The sequence below is a fragment of the Cryptotermes secundus genome, unplaced genomic scaffold (genome assembly GCF_002891405.2).
Source record: "Cryptotermes secundus unplaced genomic scaffold, Csec_1.0 scaffold99, whole genome shotgun sequence".
In the NCBI taxonomy this organism is placed as follows: Eukaryota; Metazoa; Arthropoda; class Insecta; order Blattodea; family Kalotermitidae; genus Cryptotermes; species Cryptotermes secundus.
This window is the reverse complement of record NW_019725842.1, coordinates 3621304-3639612: the sequence shown is the minus strand read 5'-3', so window position 1 is coordinate 3639612 and position 18309 is coordinate 3621304. Positions and strand designations below refer to the sequence as shown.

General features: G+C 36.3%; 2 protein-coding genes across 2 annotated transcripts in view; one reads left to right on the top strand and one right to left on the bottom strand.

The window, feature by feature from the left end:
- LOC111863631 overlaps positions 1-12336 on the top strand; it is a 349465-nt gene extending 337129 nt beyond the window's left edge. Inside the window, exons 11-14 of the mRNA XM_023850125.2 lie at positions 3481-3701; positions 7342-7718; positions 9259-9361; positions 11556-12336. Of these exons, the coding sequence (XP_023705893.1) occupies positions 3481-3701; positions 7342-7718; positions 9259-9361; positions 11556-11696 (842 nt within the window). The 3' untranslated portion in view covers positions 11697-12336. The remainder of the gene's footprint in view (positions 1-3480; positions 3702-7341; positions 7719-9258; positions 9362-11555) is intronic.
- Positions 1-18309, bottom strand: part of LOC111863636 — a 525149-nt gene that overhangs the window by 387180 nt on the left and 119660 nt on the right. The window lies entirely within an intron of this gene.

The window sequence follows — 18309 nt, the reverse complement described above, 5'->3', positions numbered from 1 at the left end:
GCTCCACATTGAATTTCAGTGGCCCTTTCCACAATTTTATACAATAATGGAAGAAAGGAACTTGCAGGAAGTGAAGTGGACTGAAGGAAAGTTAAGAAGTGTTAAAATGAGGAATCTATTGAAATAAAAACTCCAAACGAGGAAAGAGAATAATGTGTTTCGGAAGAACAACATTCATAAAAAATCCATTTATGGTACATGACAACAATATTTGACACTGAAGTGACATGAAGTGGAAAGAACTGCTGTAGCTTATAAAACACAATTTCCCTGACAGAGAAACATCAAACATCACTATAAAAAGCCTCTCCAATTTGAGATGAAAATTAAACAATAATCTCCATTAAGATCTGTATTGCTTTTGCAACAAGATACAATCCATAATGGAATTGTTGGCCAAGCACCCTAATCCACTGACTGCTCACCCATCAAGTTCACCATGTTTGATACTGTGCTGTATTTACTCCATGCAAGAACTACTGAGACACAGGAATGGCCATTGCTAAATAATGCATGATTGCAACAATAGAACAGTGGCGTTATGCAACCAATTTCAAGGCAATGGCTTGGTAAACACACTTTCGCGTAGGTAGTGAAGTCATACACCAGTGGATAGCGACCACATGATGTGTTTTCTGTAGGTCAGTGCTGAAGGTATATAGGGAACAACAAAGGTCATTTGCAGGCAGCTGTAAGCTGGAGGAGTTAGTGATAGATGGAGTTTTAGTTGGGTTCCGAGGTTCCAGGTTGATTGAATAAGAAATGACAAAAAGACTGCATAGTGATCTGAAGTGCTAGTTACTGTGCTGAGATCCATTGCTAGGAGATGAGTAATGGAAACTGAGAATCCTAATGCGGGTGCAATGGTGAACTGTAAATTGTTTAAATCAGCGATCGCATCGTATTAATTGTACTCAAGAGAGTTTGTAACTGAAGTGCCAGTAAATCCAATCATTCAATCTAGAACCCATTATTTTCGCCACATGTACCCCCGACACATGACAATATGAGTCAATTTCTTTCTGTTCTCTAAACTGAAGAGAACCCAAAAAGAAAAGCCACTTCTGGCAGTACTGGACAACATCACAAGAGATATCATGTGGAAATAAACTCTCATTCCAGAAAAGTCTAGATGTGCTTGTGGAAGTGACAGAACTGCTGGAATTACCATGTACAGGGAAATGAGACCAATTTGAAGGTGATATATTGGACTGTTTTGATATGTAATTTCACTCCTCCTGTCATAGACACATACAAAAAGAGAGTTCCAGAGCTTGTACATGTTAGTTGAAAATTTACTCGTACATAATTTTTATTCATTAGTTGCAGGTGAAATGTCATTGAATATAATAAATGGTTACTGTGCAGATATGAATAAATGAGTTTAGTAATTTCTTAGGCTGTATTTCAAGAAACTGATGAAAGGAAACCTTGAACTGTCTTTAGAATGGAAGTGTGAAACGATGTGTTAGACATATCAATGTGACGCTATAAAAGGAAACGGCATTTGAACTTAGATTTGATAAAGTAGTCATGGGGACTACAGAAAAAATGCACAATATCCTGAAAAATTAACACAAGATAGGGTTCAAAAAGAATTTCTGGAGCCAATGCTAAAAACTTCCTGCCAATGGCTTATGCAGTTTTGTTAAGAACAAATTCCCATTGGGCAATCAGTAATTCTGGAAGATTGAAGTGCTCTACTTGCTGAAAAATTAAGAAAGGAAAGAAGGGCTTTGTTTCTTGCACTACATTTTAGGACAAATAGAAACAACAATAAAGAATGAGTATACTTAATGTCTGTAACTGAAACTTTTGAAGCAATTGAGGGCTAACACACACATCCATGAAAACTTCAGAACCACACTCAGTCAACACCTGAATTTAAAATCAGCAGTAAAATGAAAAAGTTATATGATTCTGAGTGCTTTGTACAGAATTTGTGAATTAACAGTCTCTTGTATATACTTTTCCAAATTACATGTATACAAATTAATACAGAACTGCCTATGTTATTTAGTATTTATAACAAGAGGTTCTTAGCAGAAATTATAAACCCTAATGTCTTATTCCATACAGTTCTAGTTCTACAGATCTATTATTACTATCATTACTATCATCATTATTGCTGCTACTGTTACTGCTTTATTTTACATCTGTGAAGAACTCATTAATTCAGAACAGATTCTGCATATGCTAATTTTTTTTAATTTAGTGTCAAAGCTTTACACCACCATCACATTTTGAACTGTTGACTTGAAAAAATATTTCATATTCAGAGTCACTGAAACAGAACTCCCTAATTTCATTATGTGATGATTCATGACAAATGGATTCAGAGTGAAGTACCTTTTTTAATATCTGGAAGGACCCTGAAAGTTTCCTAATGTTTTTAATAAGCGTTAGTGTGAGCAATGTTTGTAGCCCATCAGACATCCAAGCAGTATTCATTTTCATTCCAGGTACTCTGTAGCATGTCCATAATTATTGTTGCTACAGCAGCACCATATTCTCTGTTACAGGTGACTTGGGTGGGAGGTGGGGGTTATGATTTTATGACACTGTCAGTATCATGACAAATGGTATTGATAAACTGGAAGAGAACTAGGAAGACGTGGTTATGGTCCTAGCTTTTACCTGAAGGACCTGTAGATAACCATGAGAAACCTCTCAGGATAGCTGGTGCCCCAGCTGGATTCTGAACCAAACACCTCAAGATCATGAATCTATAACATTGCTTAAAATGTTGTTATTCGTCTCATTTTGGTGGAGGATCAGTGTCTCTGATTTCATGCTTTAGTTTTTTTGTAAGCATGTAATCATATATTCTCAGCCACTGTAGTAACACCTTCTGAACTGCGTTTCCTGGGCCTAACAAGGTACAAGCAGTGATAACAGATGACTTTTGGACTCCATACACATAATAACCTTATGAATTTAATGCACTCTTCAGAAATCCACAGTCTTCACAGAGATTTTTGTTTTAACATTATTCATGTTTCCTTAAATTGAATAAATCAGTGATGAACCTATTTGGAACTTGAAGAATCTCTTCAATAGGTATATAAAAAATTATGTTAAACAGATACAATGGACTTGAACTTGGGAAACCCTACAACATAATGCACTCTCTTCTGAATGGATGCCATTGTATTCACTATGTTAGGAACACAATTTTACTGGCGCTGCAAGAGTCAAATGAGCACATACAGCAAGCAAGGCACAGACATTTGTGTGTTGCTGAATATATCACAACAAACCCCATGAGTATTAGTTGAATATTAAATGACATATTAAGCCTTGAAACCAAGAAGTTCCTTTTCAGTCACCCTCTACAATGTGTACAATGTAAATGCCACATGCCTAGCTCAGATGATTCATTGGTTGTGACCATCAGACCAAAAGCTAAATCAGTGCAATGAAGGATTCTTATATAGACATGAGTGATATATTGTAATTACATATTCCTTCTTTTTTCAGACTGCCAATTATATGCAGTAGGGAAGCCAGTGTACCATCGGTATACAAATATGTCCTATGGAAGCTGGATGCGAGATCCTCAGCCTTCTACCGAAACTGGTGGCCAGAAATTCTGGTTCACGAATGAGAGTGATCCATACCACTTGTATGAATATGAAAACAAGACCCTGTTTCGAGCTGGAACACCAAGTGTTACATACACACTGGACCACCCATTTAAGGTAACACTCGACAGTGTTACGTGAAGGATATAATATGAACAATATGTGCATGCCTCATACATAAATTGAAAATTCTGAGAATTCAAAATATGAAAGTATATGTGCTCTAAGAAGCATGGAATACTGTCCATGCAGTAAAGAGTACACTTGTACACTTATACATAATAAGAAATACTGAAGAACCAGTTACAACATTGACGTTTCAAAAACAGTTATGCCCCAGTGTATAAATATCATTATTCGGTTCAAGAATAAAAATTTTGCATACTTTGCCTCAACTAAGGCAGGAGACAGAACTGTTAAAGAAACTGCAGAGATTGCATCAGGGTCAGTAAATTTTAATGGCACAGCACAAGCATATCCTATTCCTGGAATAAAGTTCTTGAGAAATTAATATTTTCTCAGCTGGTCAAGAAATTCTTGGAAATTTATGGAATCTGAAAGTTTATTATTGTGCTATGTATTACATAAATATTTTTTTGTATCAATCACTTAAAATATATTCACTGAACATTATGGCGCAAGGAGTTATTCTGCCTGTTTTTTATATTGGATATACCCAGATCAAATTTTACCCTGGAAACCAATTATTCTTTCTGACTGAGGATTTTCATGTGTTTCTCCATTCCTTCTAAGAAATTACTGGGGAACTTCCTTAACATAAGCCTTGACTGCATTCTGTGCTGACTTCTTACCAACATGGATTATGAGCAGGGCCCGGATTTTGATGACCTGAAAATATTTAAAAAATGACCTATAAAATGACCGAAAAAAATCCAAAAATATGACCTAAAAATGTAATATGCAGGGCCCAGGTTTTGATGATCTGAAAATATTTAAAAATTGACAGAAAAAATCCAGAAAAATGACCTGAAGGAGAAAGAGAAAGAACACTTCGTTTCCATATTATTCACATTTCAGGAAACATATGAATAAAAATTCCCTAAAATGACAAGAAATGCCCTTAAAAGCCCAAAAATTTACCAAAAAATTACCCTAAACCTAAAAATGTCAGAAAATGACAGAAAATTACCTATAAAACTTACATTTCTGTAACCAGCAGCTCATATCCAAGATTTATATATTTAAGAGCATCACATAAGATACAAGGAAAAAAAGATGACATGTCATCAAAATCCTGACCCTGATTATGAGTAACTGATCTATCTCTTGCCTTCTCCAGTTTTCTCAAACATGAAATGAAAGTGTTTTTTTTAGATACATAACTGTAAGGAGTCAACATTATGAACACAGTATTATTCACATCAGCTCTTACCTTAGGGTAAAGATAAACTGCTAATAGTGCATGATAGTGTCCAATTTAATTATTAGTTCTGAGAACCTTTTTCAATCCACTTTTTTAACACATTGTCATGATACTCTTCAGTTTATTAAATAGGGGATTTGTTGTTATAAGAACTGGACAAATGCAGCACAGATATTTCTGTGTACCTTGCCTACCTCATATCTAAGACTTAGTCAAAACTTTTTGAATTAAAGGACAAAGATATTAGGGTCCGACTAGGGTTCAGAATTTCACATTACACTGCTAGCAACCTCTGCTAGCTGTAATCCTATCACTGATAATAAGTCTGACACTCTAATCTCAGAAGCAGATCCCTACATATTTGCCAAACAGATTCCATTAAGGTCAGAAGTGGAGGTACATAACAAAGAACAAAGTTTGCATGAAGGAAACAAGTTTTAGAGGGAGGAGTTCAGATGAAGGTCTCTGTAACCCCTTATTTGACTAGATTATGCAAATAGTCCCTGAAAAGCTGAAAGAGTGGCAGGAAACACAAACATACTTAAATCGACATTACAGTTGCACTTCTGTTTTCAAAATATCTGCTTCTATTATTTCACATATAGGATATTTGCAAACTGACAATGAGAAGCTTATATTCACAATTAAAATTCAAGTAGTTTAATGAGATAATAAAACTTATCATAAATTATTTAGATTCCTTTCCAGTTGTATGACCCATTTTCAGATGTATATATCTGTTGTAATGGCAAAACAGGTTTTATGGCATATTATCTTCTTTTGTTCACTTTTAAAGTTAACCTTAGAAGGCTTTGTCCATGACTGGTTAACTGATACTTATATTATTTCATCATGTGCTTCAAACTGCAGAGATTAATATAAGAGCAGAGGTGGGATGATGATGATGATGATGATGATGATTGGAAAGTACAGTGTGTCCAGGTTCTGTTAGGAATGGGTTCATTAAAAATACAAGACATGAATTATTTTCAAAATTTCACTCATTTTATTCAAAATAATCTCCTTCTGAATCAATACATAGCTGGAATCGATTGAAAAACAGACACTGTACTCCTTTTGTGGAATCGCATTTAAAACTGTGGTACATTCCCTTTGGATGTCCTGAATGGTGTTGTAATGGTCTCCTTTCATCGACAACTTAACTTGTGGGAACAGCCAGAGATCTGCTGGAGCCAAATCTGGCGAATATGGAGGATGATCAAGGACTGTGATCCCTTCTCTGGCCAAAAAATATGCACGATCTTTGATTTGTGGGGTGGGGCATTGTTGTGGAGGAGTTACCAGGAACCTTGCCCTCAATATTCAGGTCGAATTTGAAGAATTCTTGCCCACAAACAATTGAGGACTCTGATATAATAATGAGAATTCACTGTTTGACCTTCTGGCAGAAATTCCTTGTGAGTGATTCCTTTGGAGTCGAAGAAAACGGTTAGCAGTGTCTTTACTCGACTCTTTTGCATGCGCACTTTCTTTGGTTTCATCTTCTTTGGACTCAATCACGCTGCACTCTGCCGCTTTGTGAGAGGCTCATATTGAAAACATCATGTCTCATCACCAGTAACAATTGATTATGTAAATTTTGTATCACTTTGGGCCGACCGTAACATGTCTTTGCAGTGTTCCACTCTGGCATGTTTTTCATCACCTGACAGCGTGTGCGGTACAAACCACAAACAGACCTTCCATTTGCCCAAATCCTCAGTCAAAATTTGATGCACAGTACTTTTTGGTATTCCCCAAAAGCTCCTCGATGAGTTTTGCAGAAATGCATCTGTCTGATGCAAGGATTTCGGTCACTTTTTTCACATTTTCTTCAGTGCAACTTGTTCTAGGCTTTGATGCATGTGGAGCGTCTTCAATTTCCTCTATGCCGTCACGAAATACAACATACCATCGAAAAATGTTCAAGCGACTCAAACAATCACTACTATACACACTTTTCATAATTTTGTACGCTTCTTCAGCTGTTTTGCCTAACTTCAAACAAAATTTGATGTTGGCTCTCTGTTACCCGCCACTTTCCGATGAGCGTCAGAACAGTACTGTTACATTCAAGGCCAGAACACATGATGCAGCAATGCTTGCGCTTTGAAATTACAGACAGCCACAGCTGAAACTTCAAGAATCTTAATGCCACAACTCGCCAACAGATGGCATTGCAGGGAAAAATTTAAAATATGAGTCCTAACGGATCCTGGACACACTGTGTATGTTAGGATCTACCATGAGGTGGTCATGACCCATGTCTCCAGGAGAGGATGTTCTGCTTGATAATTCTCTCCATCATGATAGGACATGCTTATAAGTAAGTTTCTGACATCACTACATAATGAAGGTAACTCTTCCATGCAGGGCAATGCACATGTCATATACAATGGATCATTCTACTACAATGAACTCAACAATCCACATATACGGAAGTATGTTCTTGCGACCAAGAACACTCATGTGCTAAATGTGCCAATGGTGGCCACCAAAGGCAACAACTACCTCTACACTACAAATTACAACTATATGGACTTCTCTGTAGATGAGAATGGACTGTGGGTTATATATGGCATACCCAGCACCAATCATACTGTAGTCATGAAGGTGAACACTGATCACAAGATGGAGACAGAATATATGTGGAATATAAGCATCAACAACCATCTATTTGGCGAAATGTTTGTGGCTTGTGGTGTACTCTATGCTGTTGATTCCATCACTGAAAGGAACTCCAAAATAAGGTAATATAATTTCAGCATGATAGCTTTTCGGTGATGTATTTGTGATTTACTCAAAAGATAAAAGCTGAATTATTGCCATAATAAAACTAGTAGTGGTCCAAAGCATGGGCAACATAACATACATGGACACATCCATAAATCTGTTCAACTTATGACAGTTTCCTATTCTTTTCCAGCCACCCATAATAACATCCCCTGTATCTACATTCACTCTTTTCCTCTTCGATTTTCCTTATTACTCTCAATTCTTCCAGTAGCAGGGACATATACACAGTGAAGCCACTATATATTGTCTCTTCAAGAACCAGCGGATTTGAACACAGAAAGTGAGGAAGATCTTAAATGCAGTTTATTTAACATTGAGATTACTGATTAGGGATTTTGAAATTCAGTGCTAAACAAGCAAAAATCTTAAATTGAGGAACACTAAATGGGGGTTTCCCTACCTACACATAGGTAGTAGCTGAAAACCATTCTGGAAAAAAGAAAAAGAATGACATTCTGGCAGGTAGTCTAGATCCTACTCAGGTATTGTCACACATCTATGTAACCTATACACAATGGAATTTTTCAGTTTCCATTAGACTAACAGGCACAACAGGTTCCCATGTAGTGCTTACAAGGTTTATGAAGAGGATAAATAGATTATGAGTAAATAGACTTGAAAGGATTCTGACGACGGTGTCGTCAGACACCAGATGATGGATAGAGTCCAAAATAAGAAGCCTTACAGTTCTGTGCAGTAGTATGTTAATATAAAATTTTACCAGAAACTTGGAAAATCAGTGATGGGAACACTGGAAATGCCTTGAATAACCTGATCCAGTATGTTTGATCAGCATCATAGGTTTAAGGATGGACACAAAGCACTGAAAGTATGTACACACAGTGGATAGCACTGCATAGTATCATGTGAGACAGGTGCAGGAGGTTGTGTACTCTGACAGTCATATGTACAGCTGATTTCAGAGACAGTCTTGAGTTTCATTTGATAGTTGCTGTGCGATCCTCAGTTTAAGTCATGGATTTTGATAAAATATATGAATGAAATGAAATTGTCTCCTTTGTTATGTGCCTAACGATGAACATCCCATTAACAAGAAATAGTTATAAGACTATAAACTTAGTAAAAAGAAAATCTCTTATTAAGAATTCTGTACTTGAGTAAAGAGACCTCAGCACTTTCTAAGTTTAAGTTCATTAACATTAACAACTTAAATTACAACTATCCAATCTACACCAAATATGGTAAAATCTTTGGTGACCCTGGGAATCCCCAATGATGGAGAAAGAGGCGTTCTCTAAGATCTTTGAAATTCTGGATTTTGAAGTGACACAACTTGTTGCCCAAAACAGTGTATGATTTTAACCACTTTGAAAGCTTCACTTCTCATGCAAGGAAAGCGTTAATGACTGGTACAAATTGGTCTTTCTACCTTTCTTGAGATCTTGCTGGCTAAAGCTTGAAGTGAAAGACACATACAGATATATTATAACATTTCAGATAATATGACTATATCTGAATGTTATGAATACACAGGTTTGCCCTGGATCTGTACAAGAATCAACTGCTTGATGTAAATCTTCCATTCACCAATCCATTCCGGGGGACTACAATGGTTGGCTATAACCATAAAAACAAAGTAAGTAAATATCAAGTTTTTTTATTTTTTCCCCCAGTTTCATGCTGGCACAAGTTATATGTAGTTTCAATGTTAATCTTTATTGGCCATACACTGAACTATTGTAACAGCACATGAACAATATCCAACCAACCAGGGATTGGCATTTTTCAATACTAAAAACGTTACTCTACTGGGAGATATAAAATTGCCTGTTCACATGTTATGAAGGTTCATGGAATCTTGTGTCCCCTCCCAGCACAAACATACACACTCTGTTGAAGGTAATGATAATGCTGTCACTGTTACAATTTTTGAGACTGAAATCCTAGCTGCACTATGGTTGCTAAGAATAACTCACAGGAATTTTCTTACAAGTTTGTCCTAACTAGAAAAGAATGGAATGTATTGTTATTGTCGTCGTCGTTGTCATCGTCGTCGCTTGTTTGCTAGGCAACATGACAAGAAATTGTGTGGGTTTTGGATTTGAATGTATATTTATTGGACAGTCACTTTTACACTCTCAAGTACACTTATTCACAACTTATAACATCCTTTAGACGTTTCTTCTTTGATGTTATGATACTCTCGCACAGCTATTCTTGGCAAAGTGTATGCTGCTCTAGTCAGATGAGAACTCTTTTGTTCTTTTGTCAAATACCAATTCAACTTTTCTAAGGTCAGATACAAACTAAAATAGTCTCTTGTCAGAGTTGGACTCTTGTAACTTGCACTCCAGCCCAATAGGGAATACCATGTTGAAGGGTTAACCTCGTCCACTGCTATCAAAAAGCTACTTCAAACAACTCGTTGCGTGGTTATTGCCAGCCATTGTTCCAATTCCTAGGCATTGCAGCGAGAACACGGTTCGTTGCCTAGGAAATCAACTCAAATCTCCTCAATCATTCTGGTTTTCTGGTGGCATGCCACATTATTATTATTATTATTATTAGTAGTAGTAGTAGTAGTATGAATCAGGAAATTGAAATCAAACACCTAGAAGCATCTGACCTCCCCTAGTCCCCTAGTAGTAGTAGTAGTAGTAGTAGTAGTAGTATGGTGATGATGACAGCACAACAATTACAATAATGAATAAAGTGGAATTAAGAAAGAATATCTGTAAAGAGTACCAAGATAACTACCCAGCAACAAAAACTTCACATATTAATCTCACAATACTTACTATTCTCCTTCATATTCTACTGAGTTTTCACGTTCACTATAGAGACCAAAGCCTTATCACTTACAGTCAAGAGAGTCCTCATTTGCTTCCTATGTGGGCCACACCTCCTGGGATTATAAGGCATAAATGTTATTTCTTTTTGGTTATTTTATAATGCTGTCAGTCTCTCAGGCTACCCTGCATTGAATGGTAGTATGACAGTGAATAATGCACTGGAAAGAATGTGGAAGTGGCAGTGGCCTACTCAAGGTACTATCCTACTATTTGCCTAGACAGATTGAGAAAAATCATTAAAAATCTGCCAGGATAGCCAGTGTGCCAACTGAGATTTGAAACAGGAACCACACAAATTCAATTCTAGAATGTTATCGCTACCCTCACCTGCTTGCTCAATTTGTTATGGATATTTTGGCATATCTGATGAGAGCCAGAATAGTTTAATCAGAAGAGATGACTGTTACTAGGTAATGGCACAATTAACAGCAATGTAACAGTGAAATAAGTCATACCACACAATGTAACTGACGGGAATATCACTGGGAATGATGTTTTCTATGTGGTCTGTGCTGAAAGTGACATCATGCAGCAACAGAGGAATTGTGGAAGGGGTGTTTTATTTTGGGTCTTCGTTGAGGTTATATCATGAGGACCAGTGGCACAACTACATGGATGAGACATTCCCTTTGGAAATAATATAATGTATCTCGGTGACACCTCTGAAGGGACGATGACATGGAGACACCATATCAAAAGGACTGTATCCAAGACCTTGTGCACATACATAAGGACTTATTATCTATTCAAAAGTTGGAGTTTAAGTAAAAATATTAAACTTATGCTTTACAAAGCTCTGAGTAGGTCACTTATAACTTGTCCTGATCCCATGTGGGAGTATGCAGTGGATGCTCACCTCTTGAAATTGCAAGCATCTGCAGAACAGAGTACTCTGCAGTAATGTAGAACTTACATTTATTCTTAAACATGTTATATTAATAATTTGATATATGTATGAACTCTCTAATTTTCTTACAGGAACTGTTCACATGGGACAAAGGAAATCAGCTTACATACCCTATTCGGTATCATGAGATTGGTTACAATACCAGCAAAGAAGATAAGGGTGAACCAGAGACGAGCCCTCTTGTACAAACAGGATATGATGTGTACTCATAGGAACTGGTGAAAAATTGGAACACATGTCACATATCTATCAGGCCTAATTCCTCAACATTCATATTCTTTGGGAAGTTTTTAGATTCTGTCTTCTTAATGTTAGTGAAGTCATAGAGTGATGCATCACTACCAGTACACATGCATTGGTAGTGGCACTAGATGGAAAAGAAGAGTGGTGGGGAATCCAAACAGAATGTGCAGTGAGCTAAAGAAATCTTTGTGAATGGACTAAACGACCAGTGTACTTCAGATTGTGATGTGAGAATATTTCATGTACAGTTGTAAGAAGATATAAACGAAGAAACAAAGATTGTTACATGACTATAATTACTACACTTATTTGTATCAATATTCCACTGACATAAGGACCATTTTCTAATGAAATATTATTTCTGTACATGTGAAGAAATTTCATTGTGAGTGTAGACCTGACAGCATGGCAAGATGGCGTGCATATTGAACTCACATGAGATCATGTGTCTTGAAGACGAGAAATAGATCAACCATCTGAAATTTTAATAATAAACTCTCTCAAGCAGTGGTTAAGCATGTACCACCTGTTTCAACATTTTGCCACAGATTTTATGTATGGGTTTCATATGATTCTGAGAATAAACAGATGATTATTTCCCTAACAGCATTAACTGATTGGTCTTTGTAATGAAGACTGTGGATTTTGTGTAAGGTATAAACTGAACTCTTAAATAGTATTTTGGTAAATTTAAAGCTTCAAAGGGTTATCTGGATTTACTCTATATATAAATATATGATTCATACACACTTTGATGAACTTCAGTATCCAAAGAGGTTTCATAACATCAACTTTCATAAATACATTTGAAGCATTCAAAAACAAGTGATGCAACATAACATAACATAACAGGAACGAACAAAACCTACAACTTTGCACATACACACACACATGTGCACTGAGGGGGCTATATATTAACAACCTAAGCAATGATAGGCCAGTCACAGTAGCCGAGCAGTCTAAGACATTCACTGTCTTCGCTTGCTCAGAAGCTGGGATCGTGGGTTTGAATCCCACTTAGGGCATGGATGTTTGTTGTTTGTGTATGTATGTGCGTTTTTCTGTGTTCATGTACAGGTACCTTGCGACGAGCTGATAACCCATCCAAGGAGTCCTACCAAATGTCTTAAGATCTAGTAAACCAAAGTGAAATGGAGAGTTTCATGGAGGTAGGCCAAGGCCCAAATTGGGTCTGTGACCACATTGGTTGAACGTATGAATGAATGAATCATGTAGTGTAATACTTTAAAGCGCATAGTTTGTAATAAGTTGCATAGAAAATTAGTGTTGGGCGTCAGACTGAGGAGCTAGCTGATACTAAGTTTCACAAATACACTTCAATTTCATTACACACACACATGTACAAATAAACATTTTGTATTCATGAGATATATCACTGTCATTACAAAATTTCAGGCTACCACATCAGTAAACTATTGAGTAAAAATATACTGCATGAACTTAAGTTACACAGTAAGTCATGAAGGAGCAAGTAGTCTTTTCTTTTCTCAGTTTATCATGCCTGTTCTGTGAGTACTGATAGTATTTGGATATAGAAATGGGAGGTGTAGCATACTATATCAAGGAGACAGTTTACAATTGACTATTTGTGCATGCTGTTTGTGGGAGTTGGCATTATACATTGGGCTCAGTTCACTACACAGAAACATGTACAACTTGGAAGGAATTCATTCATTCATTCATTCAGTCATTCCTTTTCCTTTATTTTCCATATATCCATACAGGTAACAAACCTAGGATGTGGAAATGGTCCCTTTGAAAATAGATATATCAAGATACATATACAAAATTACACTAGTCACATAATCAAAATCACTTAGATTAATCAATTAACATAAATAATAATATATAGTAAAAAATTTAATAAGATAACTTAAAAAATAATTTATTATAAAACTTGAATTAATACAATTTTATTTAAATTACCTATATTAACTGAATTAAATACATTACAAATTTACACACTTATGACCAATTATGTTGATAATATTCATTCATGGAATAAAAATAGGGAGAATAGGGATAAAATAAGAGACGTTGAAGAGTATGAAAGCTTGCATAACAAATGATGAGACTTCCCGCTGTATTACCAACTGGTGTTAGTTTTTACTGACTTTCACTGAAGAAAACTTATCTGCTCATTCAATGACCTCCTTTCTTTATTTGTTGTTACTGTCATATCACCTCGCACCTTGCATTTATAAGAAATCTGCCTAATGTGGCAATATTGAAAATATTAAAATCATTATTCAATTTTAACACATTGATGACCATGGAGGACATAGTATTTGTGCAGATATTTCCAAGAAGTGTTTCAGGTATTTCCTACACACTTTTTACTTTGTGCTGTGGCAGTCACCAATACATTTTCATGACAGCATCATGTGCTATGTATCTACTGGCTGTATGCAAGCCCTGGGGAGCATGCCCAGTATTTTCTGTTGGAACCTTAACAAACATTAATCTAAAAGAATATCAGAAATCATGACAATTCACAATAGTGAAAAACACAACATGTCTCCCAACACGGAGGCCTGGCACAAGAACGTAAGGAACCACAGTAGAATGAGCAAAACAATTTCAGAAAACAAACTGGAGGTCAGCACATTAAAAAGAAGCTCTGGGGAAACTTAAGAGTACCAATTTTCCTACAAGTATTTCTAGCCACATGGTGAGGCTAGTAGGAACTGAAAATTAAGAACTACACTGGTGGTATTATCTTCTGCGATTTGATGCTATGCAATCCAGTAGAAGCTTACTGATGTCTGGAAGGAACATTGTCTCCATCTTTGGGGTTGAAGAGTAATCCAGTATGCTCAGCTTGCTGATTGTTGCTTACTCTTCTATCCGGAAGATAGAGGCAGGAATTTCTTCAATTGGTGAACTTCTGCCGGACTACAGAGTATCACTTCTCGAAGATTACAGCCTTCACAGCTGCTGTTAGAGCTTAAAATCTAACATAAGAACTACTGGTATACTATTTCTGTGTCACGTCTTAAACAAGTTTCATAAATTTGCAATATAACCTCAAGGCGTTGCAACATCAATGTGTAATTTTTGACAATAAACTAACATTTCACAGAGGATTAATACATATATTTAATATCTGATTCTATATCAAATATCAGGTGTCTAGCCATTTCAATTGCTTAAAAAGCTATCACCATCCAACAAAAATTTATAAATGTAGTTGTAGATCAATATGTTATGATATTCTCTTAAACAGAAATAAATATACATAAATAGAGAATAGGGAAATAAATAGGGAAAAAGTGGAAGATTATCATAATTTAAATAAAATAAAACCAATAATGTAACTTCAGTTATTTTACAGTAATTTATGTTAATGTGTTTGTAGAGAAGTGCCCTATACTTTAGGGTACACTTGGAAAACAAAAATTATTTCTGAATATGGATAAAATGCAACTGATATGCAAATTACATAATTTCTTCATTGAAATTATATACTCTAGGACAAAAGACTAGAGTGGTTCAGTATGAGCCTCTCCTGTGAAAAGGGTGAGATGAGGCTAATTCAGTGTAACATATCCCTATTTCAATGACACCTTCCTCCAGAAAAGAAAATTTCAGTATATAATAACTATACAATAATTCACTAGTTTCAAAGTCTGTCAATGTTCCAATGACACATCAAGCTGATTAATCACGGACTAATCCAGTTCCAGCATGTGCATTAATTACACATTAAAGTATGTTCATTCAACTATTGTTTGAGCAGTCAAACATTCATGTATACTGTGTGACTTACAATAGCAAATTAAGTTATAGTGCTTTGTGGTTGAATGACATAAACATGTCTGATAATTTTTATAAATTGTCCAAAGTTTATAAGGAGTCTACAGTATCAAAGGGACAAGTTTTCAACCAGCACAAATGATTTTCTGAAGGAACAGAAGACTTTCATGATGATTCTTGACTGGGCCAGCAAACAACAGCAAAAATTTATGAATGTGCTGAAAAAGTATAGCAACTTGTTTGCATTGATCAAAGAATGATTATCGAATGACATCAGAAGAGTTGGGGATGGAGAAATAGAGTGTTCGTTAACTATAGTCATCAATCTTGAAATGAAGAAGGCACCACGCTGAAATTGTGCCAAAAAAACTTGAGAAAGCACAGAAGAAATTTCTGAAACAAAATTAGACTCTTCCTGTCATATTCTTCCCATGACTTATTTGTATATCAACTATAAAAACTTCATGGAAATTAACTAATTTTTCATTGCTGAAGAAGATCCATCAATGTGCTTCACATGTGATAAAAGAAATATTAGAAGATTCATTCCAGATATACTTCTAAATGTGGCACAAAAGATTAGATTTGTGTACAGCTCCAAAAGAGAACTGCTCTGAAGGGGACAACAGTAACTTACTGATAAGTTCAATTTTCTTAAGTTTTAATTTACTTATACAATCATTCTCAGGACTTTCTAACAACTGCTTCTATATATTTGTTACTCTAAATTAAGTCTGGGATGCAGTACTAGTTAGTGAAGCCTAGGTGTGGGTTGTTCCTGTCAAGAATAGCAGCCATCCACTCATTCCTTACCACCTGCAACTTTGCTTCATATGGACCAATGTCTCCTACATCTAACGGCTGCACTCAATGAGAGTAGAAGGTAGGAAATAAAATTAAAACAATATAGTTTTCTTTTCTTTAGAGAACAGCATCATGAGTGCAATGGCTATCATGGTTGTCCATGAGCAGAATACAGTCTAACACTGTGTACTCCTCATGTGTCATAAACATGGAGTCAATCATCTGGTCACTCTATGAACTGCTGGCTAAGCCAAGACTTTCAGGAGGTGCACCAAGCGGCACTGTGTCATGGAACCTTGCCCCATGAATGACGAAAACAGATTACATGAAAATGCTAGGTGTTTACACCCATTCAAGCTGCGACCACCACCTCTTTTCTCCCCTGGGACTGTTTGCCCAACAGTCTCGTTTCCAGTTGAGCAACATCATTTGGAACCCATACTACTGTTGCAATGCCTGTTTCATCAAAATTGTACACTGTCAATACTTGTTTTATTGAAGGCAGTGATTCTAGATGAACCAGTATTATCAGATTTTAAAGCATGATTCTTATGTTGTGTCATAAGATCTTACATGTATAACAGGTAAATGCAATTCTGTTCTCAATAAAGCTATCTCAAAATTTGCATACCAATTATTTTGAATAAGTTAAGTAAAGTAAAAGTAAAGGTATCCCTGTAACAGGAAGTGGAGGCCCACAGGGTTGTGAGATGTTGAGGTTCCCACATTTTCTAGACAATTGGCTCATAGATGGCAGCAAGGTTGTCAGCCTTATATGCCGGCCGCCCTTTACCCCCATGAATATTCCTGGTACTCATTTCTGTTAGAGGCTGAAACGACTCCAGGACCATAGTGCGGCTGGAAGGATTAGGTGAATTAAAAAAAATTCAATGCCCTCACCTGGACTTGAACCCGTGACCTTCTGGCTTGTAGCATAGTGCCTCAACCAACCACGCTACATGCCCCAATTATTTTGAATAGTCTTAAGAAAGTTTACTGATCTCTTGACACATTATGCAGCAAGTTGTTTTAGCATATATGACAATGTACTCTATTGTTATTACTGTAATTCCCTGTTATGACAAGATCTACTGTTTTCTATATCAAGCTACACAACATCTAACTACAAAAACACCTTCACCTTCTATGGACTTCTTTTGCTGTGTGAGCCAATTCAAATAATGAAATTGTGTCATGTAATAAGAAGTTCCTTCTGTTACAGCTTCAAATATTCTCCTGGGGTGGGGGGATGGGGGTTTGCCATCATTTGTTCTGCCACCAGTTGCTTTAGGAATTCAAGTCTGAGGACATGTAAATTACTCTTGTATGAAATATATATAATATGTTTTTGATTGGCTAAGAACCTCCATTGATGACTATCTGAATGTGTTCTGACAATAAGAATTTCTGGCAGCAGCACAGTCTGAACTACACTATCAAAACTGAGACCATCACTGGTGGGTTACTCTTCACCCCACTTCCAGCTTTCCCATGATCATTGTCATCTACCACAAACACTGAATCCTGATCACTAAGATCTGCAGGATCCTCTCATGCTTCTGTGTAACTTCTTCCTTTGTCCTTCATCCATCCTAAAATGGTTTATTTGGAATTATGATCATTATGAATCGCTGCATAACAAGTTCACAGAATATCATCCATAAACTTAATACCCAAGTCAAGTGTGCCTGACCATTTGGGTAAAATAACAGTGAATATATTTTGTACAGTCAGATATGGTTCAGCTCAATTTAAAGGTGTATTGCTAGATCATCATAAGATCCAGGATTTAATAAGTCTAATAAAATCAATTATGGTAAAGGCAAAGCTATCTCTATAACAGGCTATCTAGGCCCATAGCACTGTGAGACATCGTGGTTCCCACATTTTCTAGACAACTGGCTCACAGATGGCACTGAGGTTATCAGCCTTATGCATCAGCTGCCCTTTACCCATAGGAAGTTTCCTGGTACTCATTTCTGTTAGAGGCTGAGTCGACCC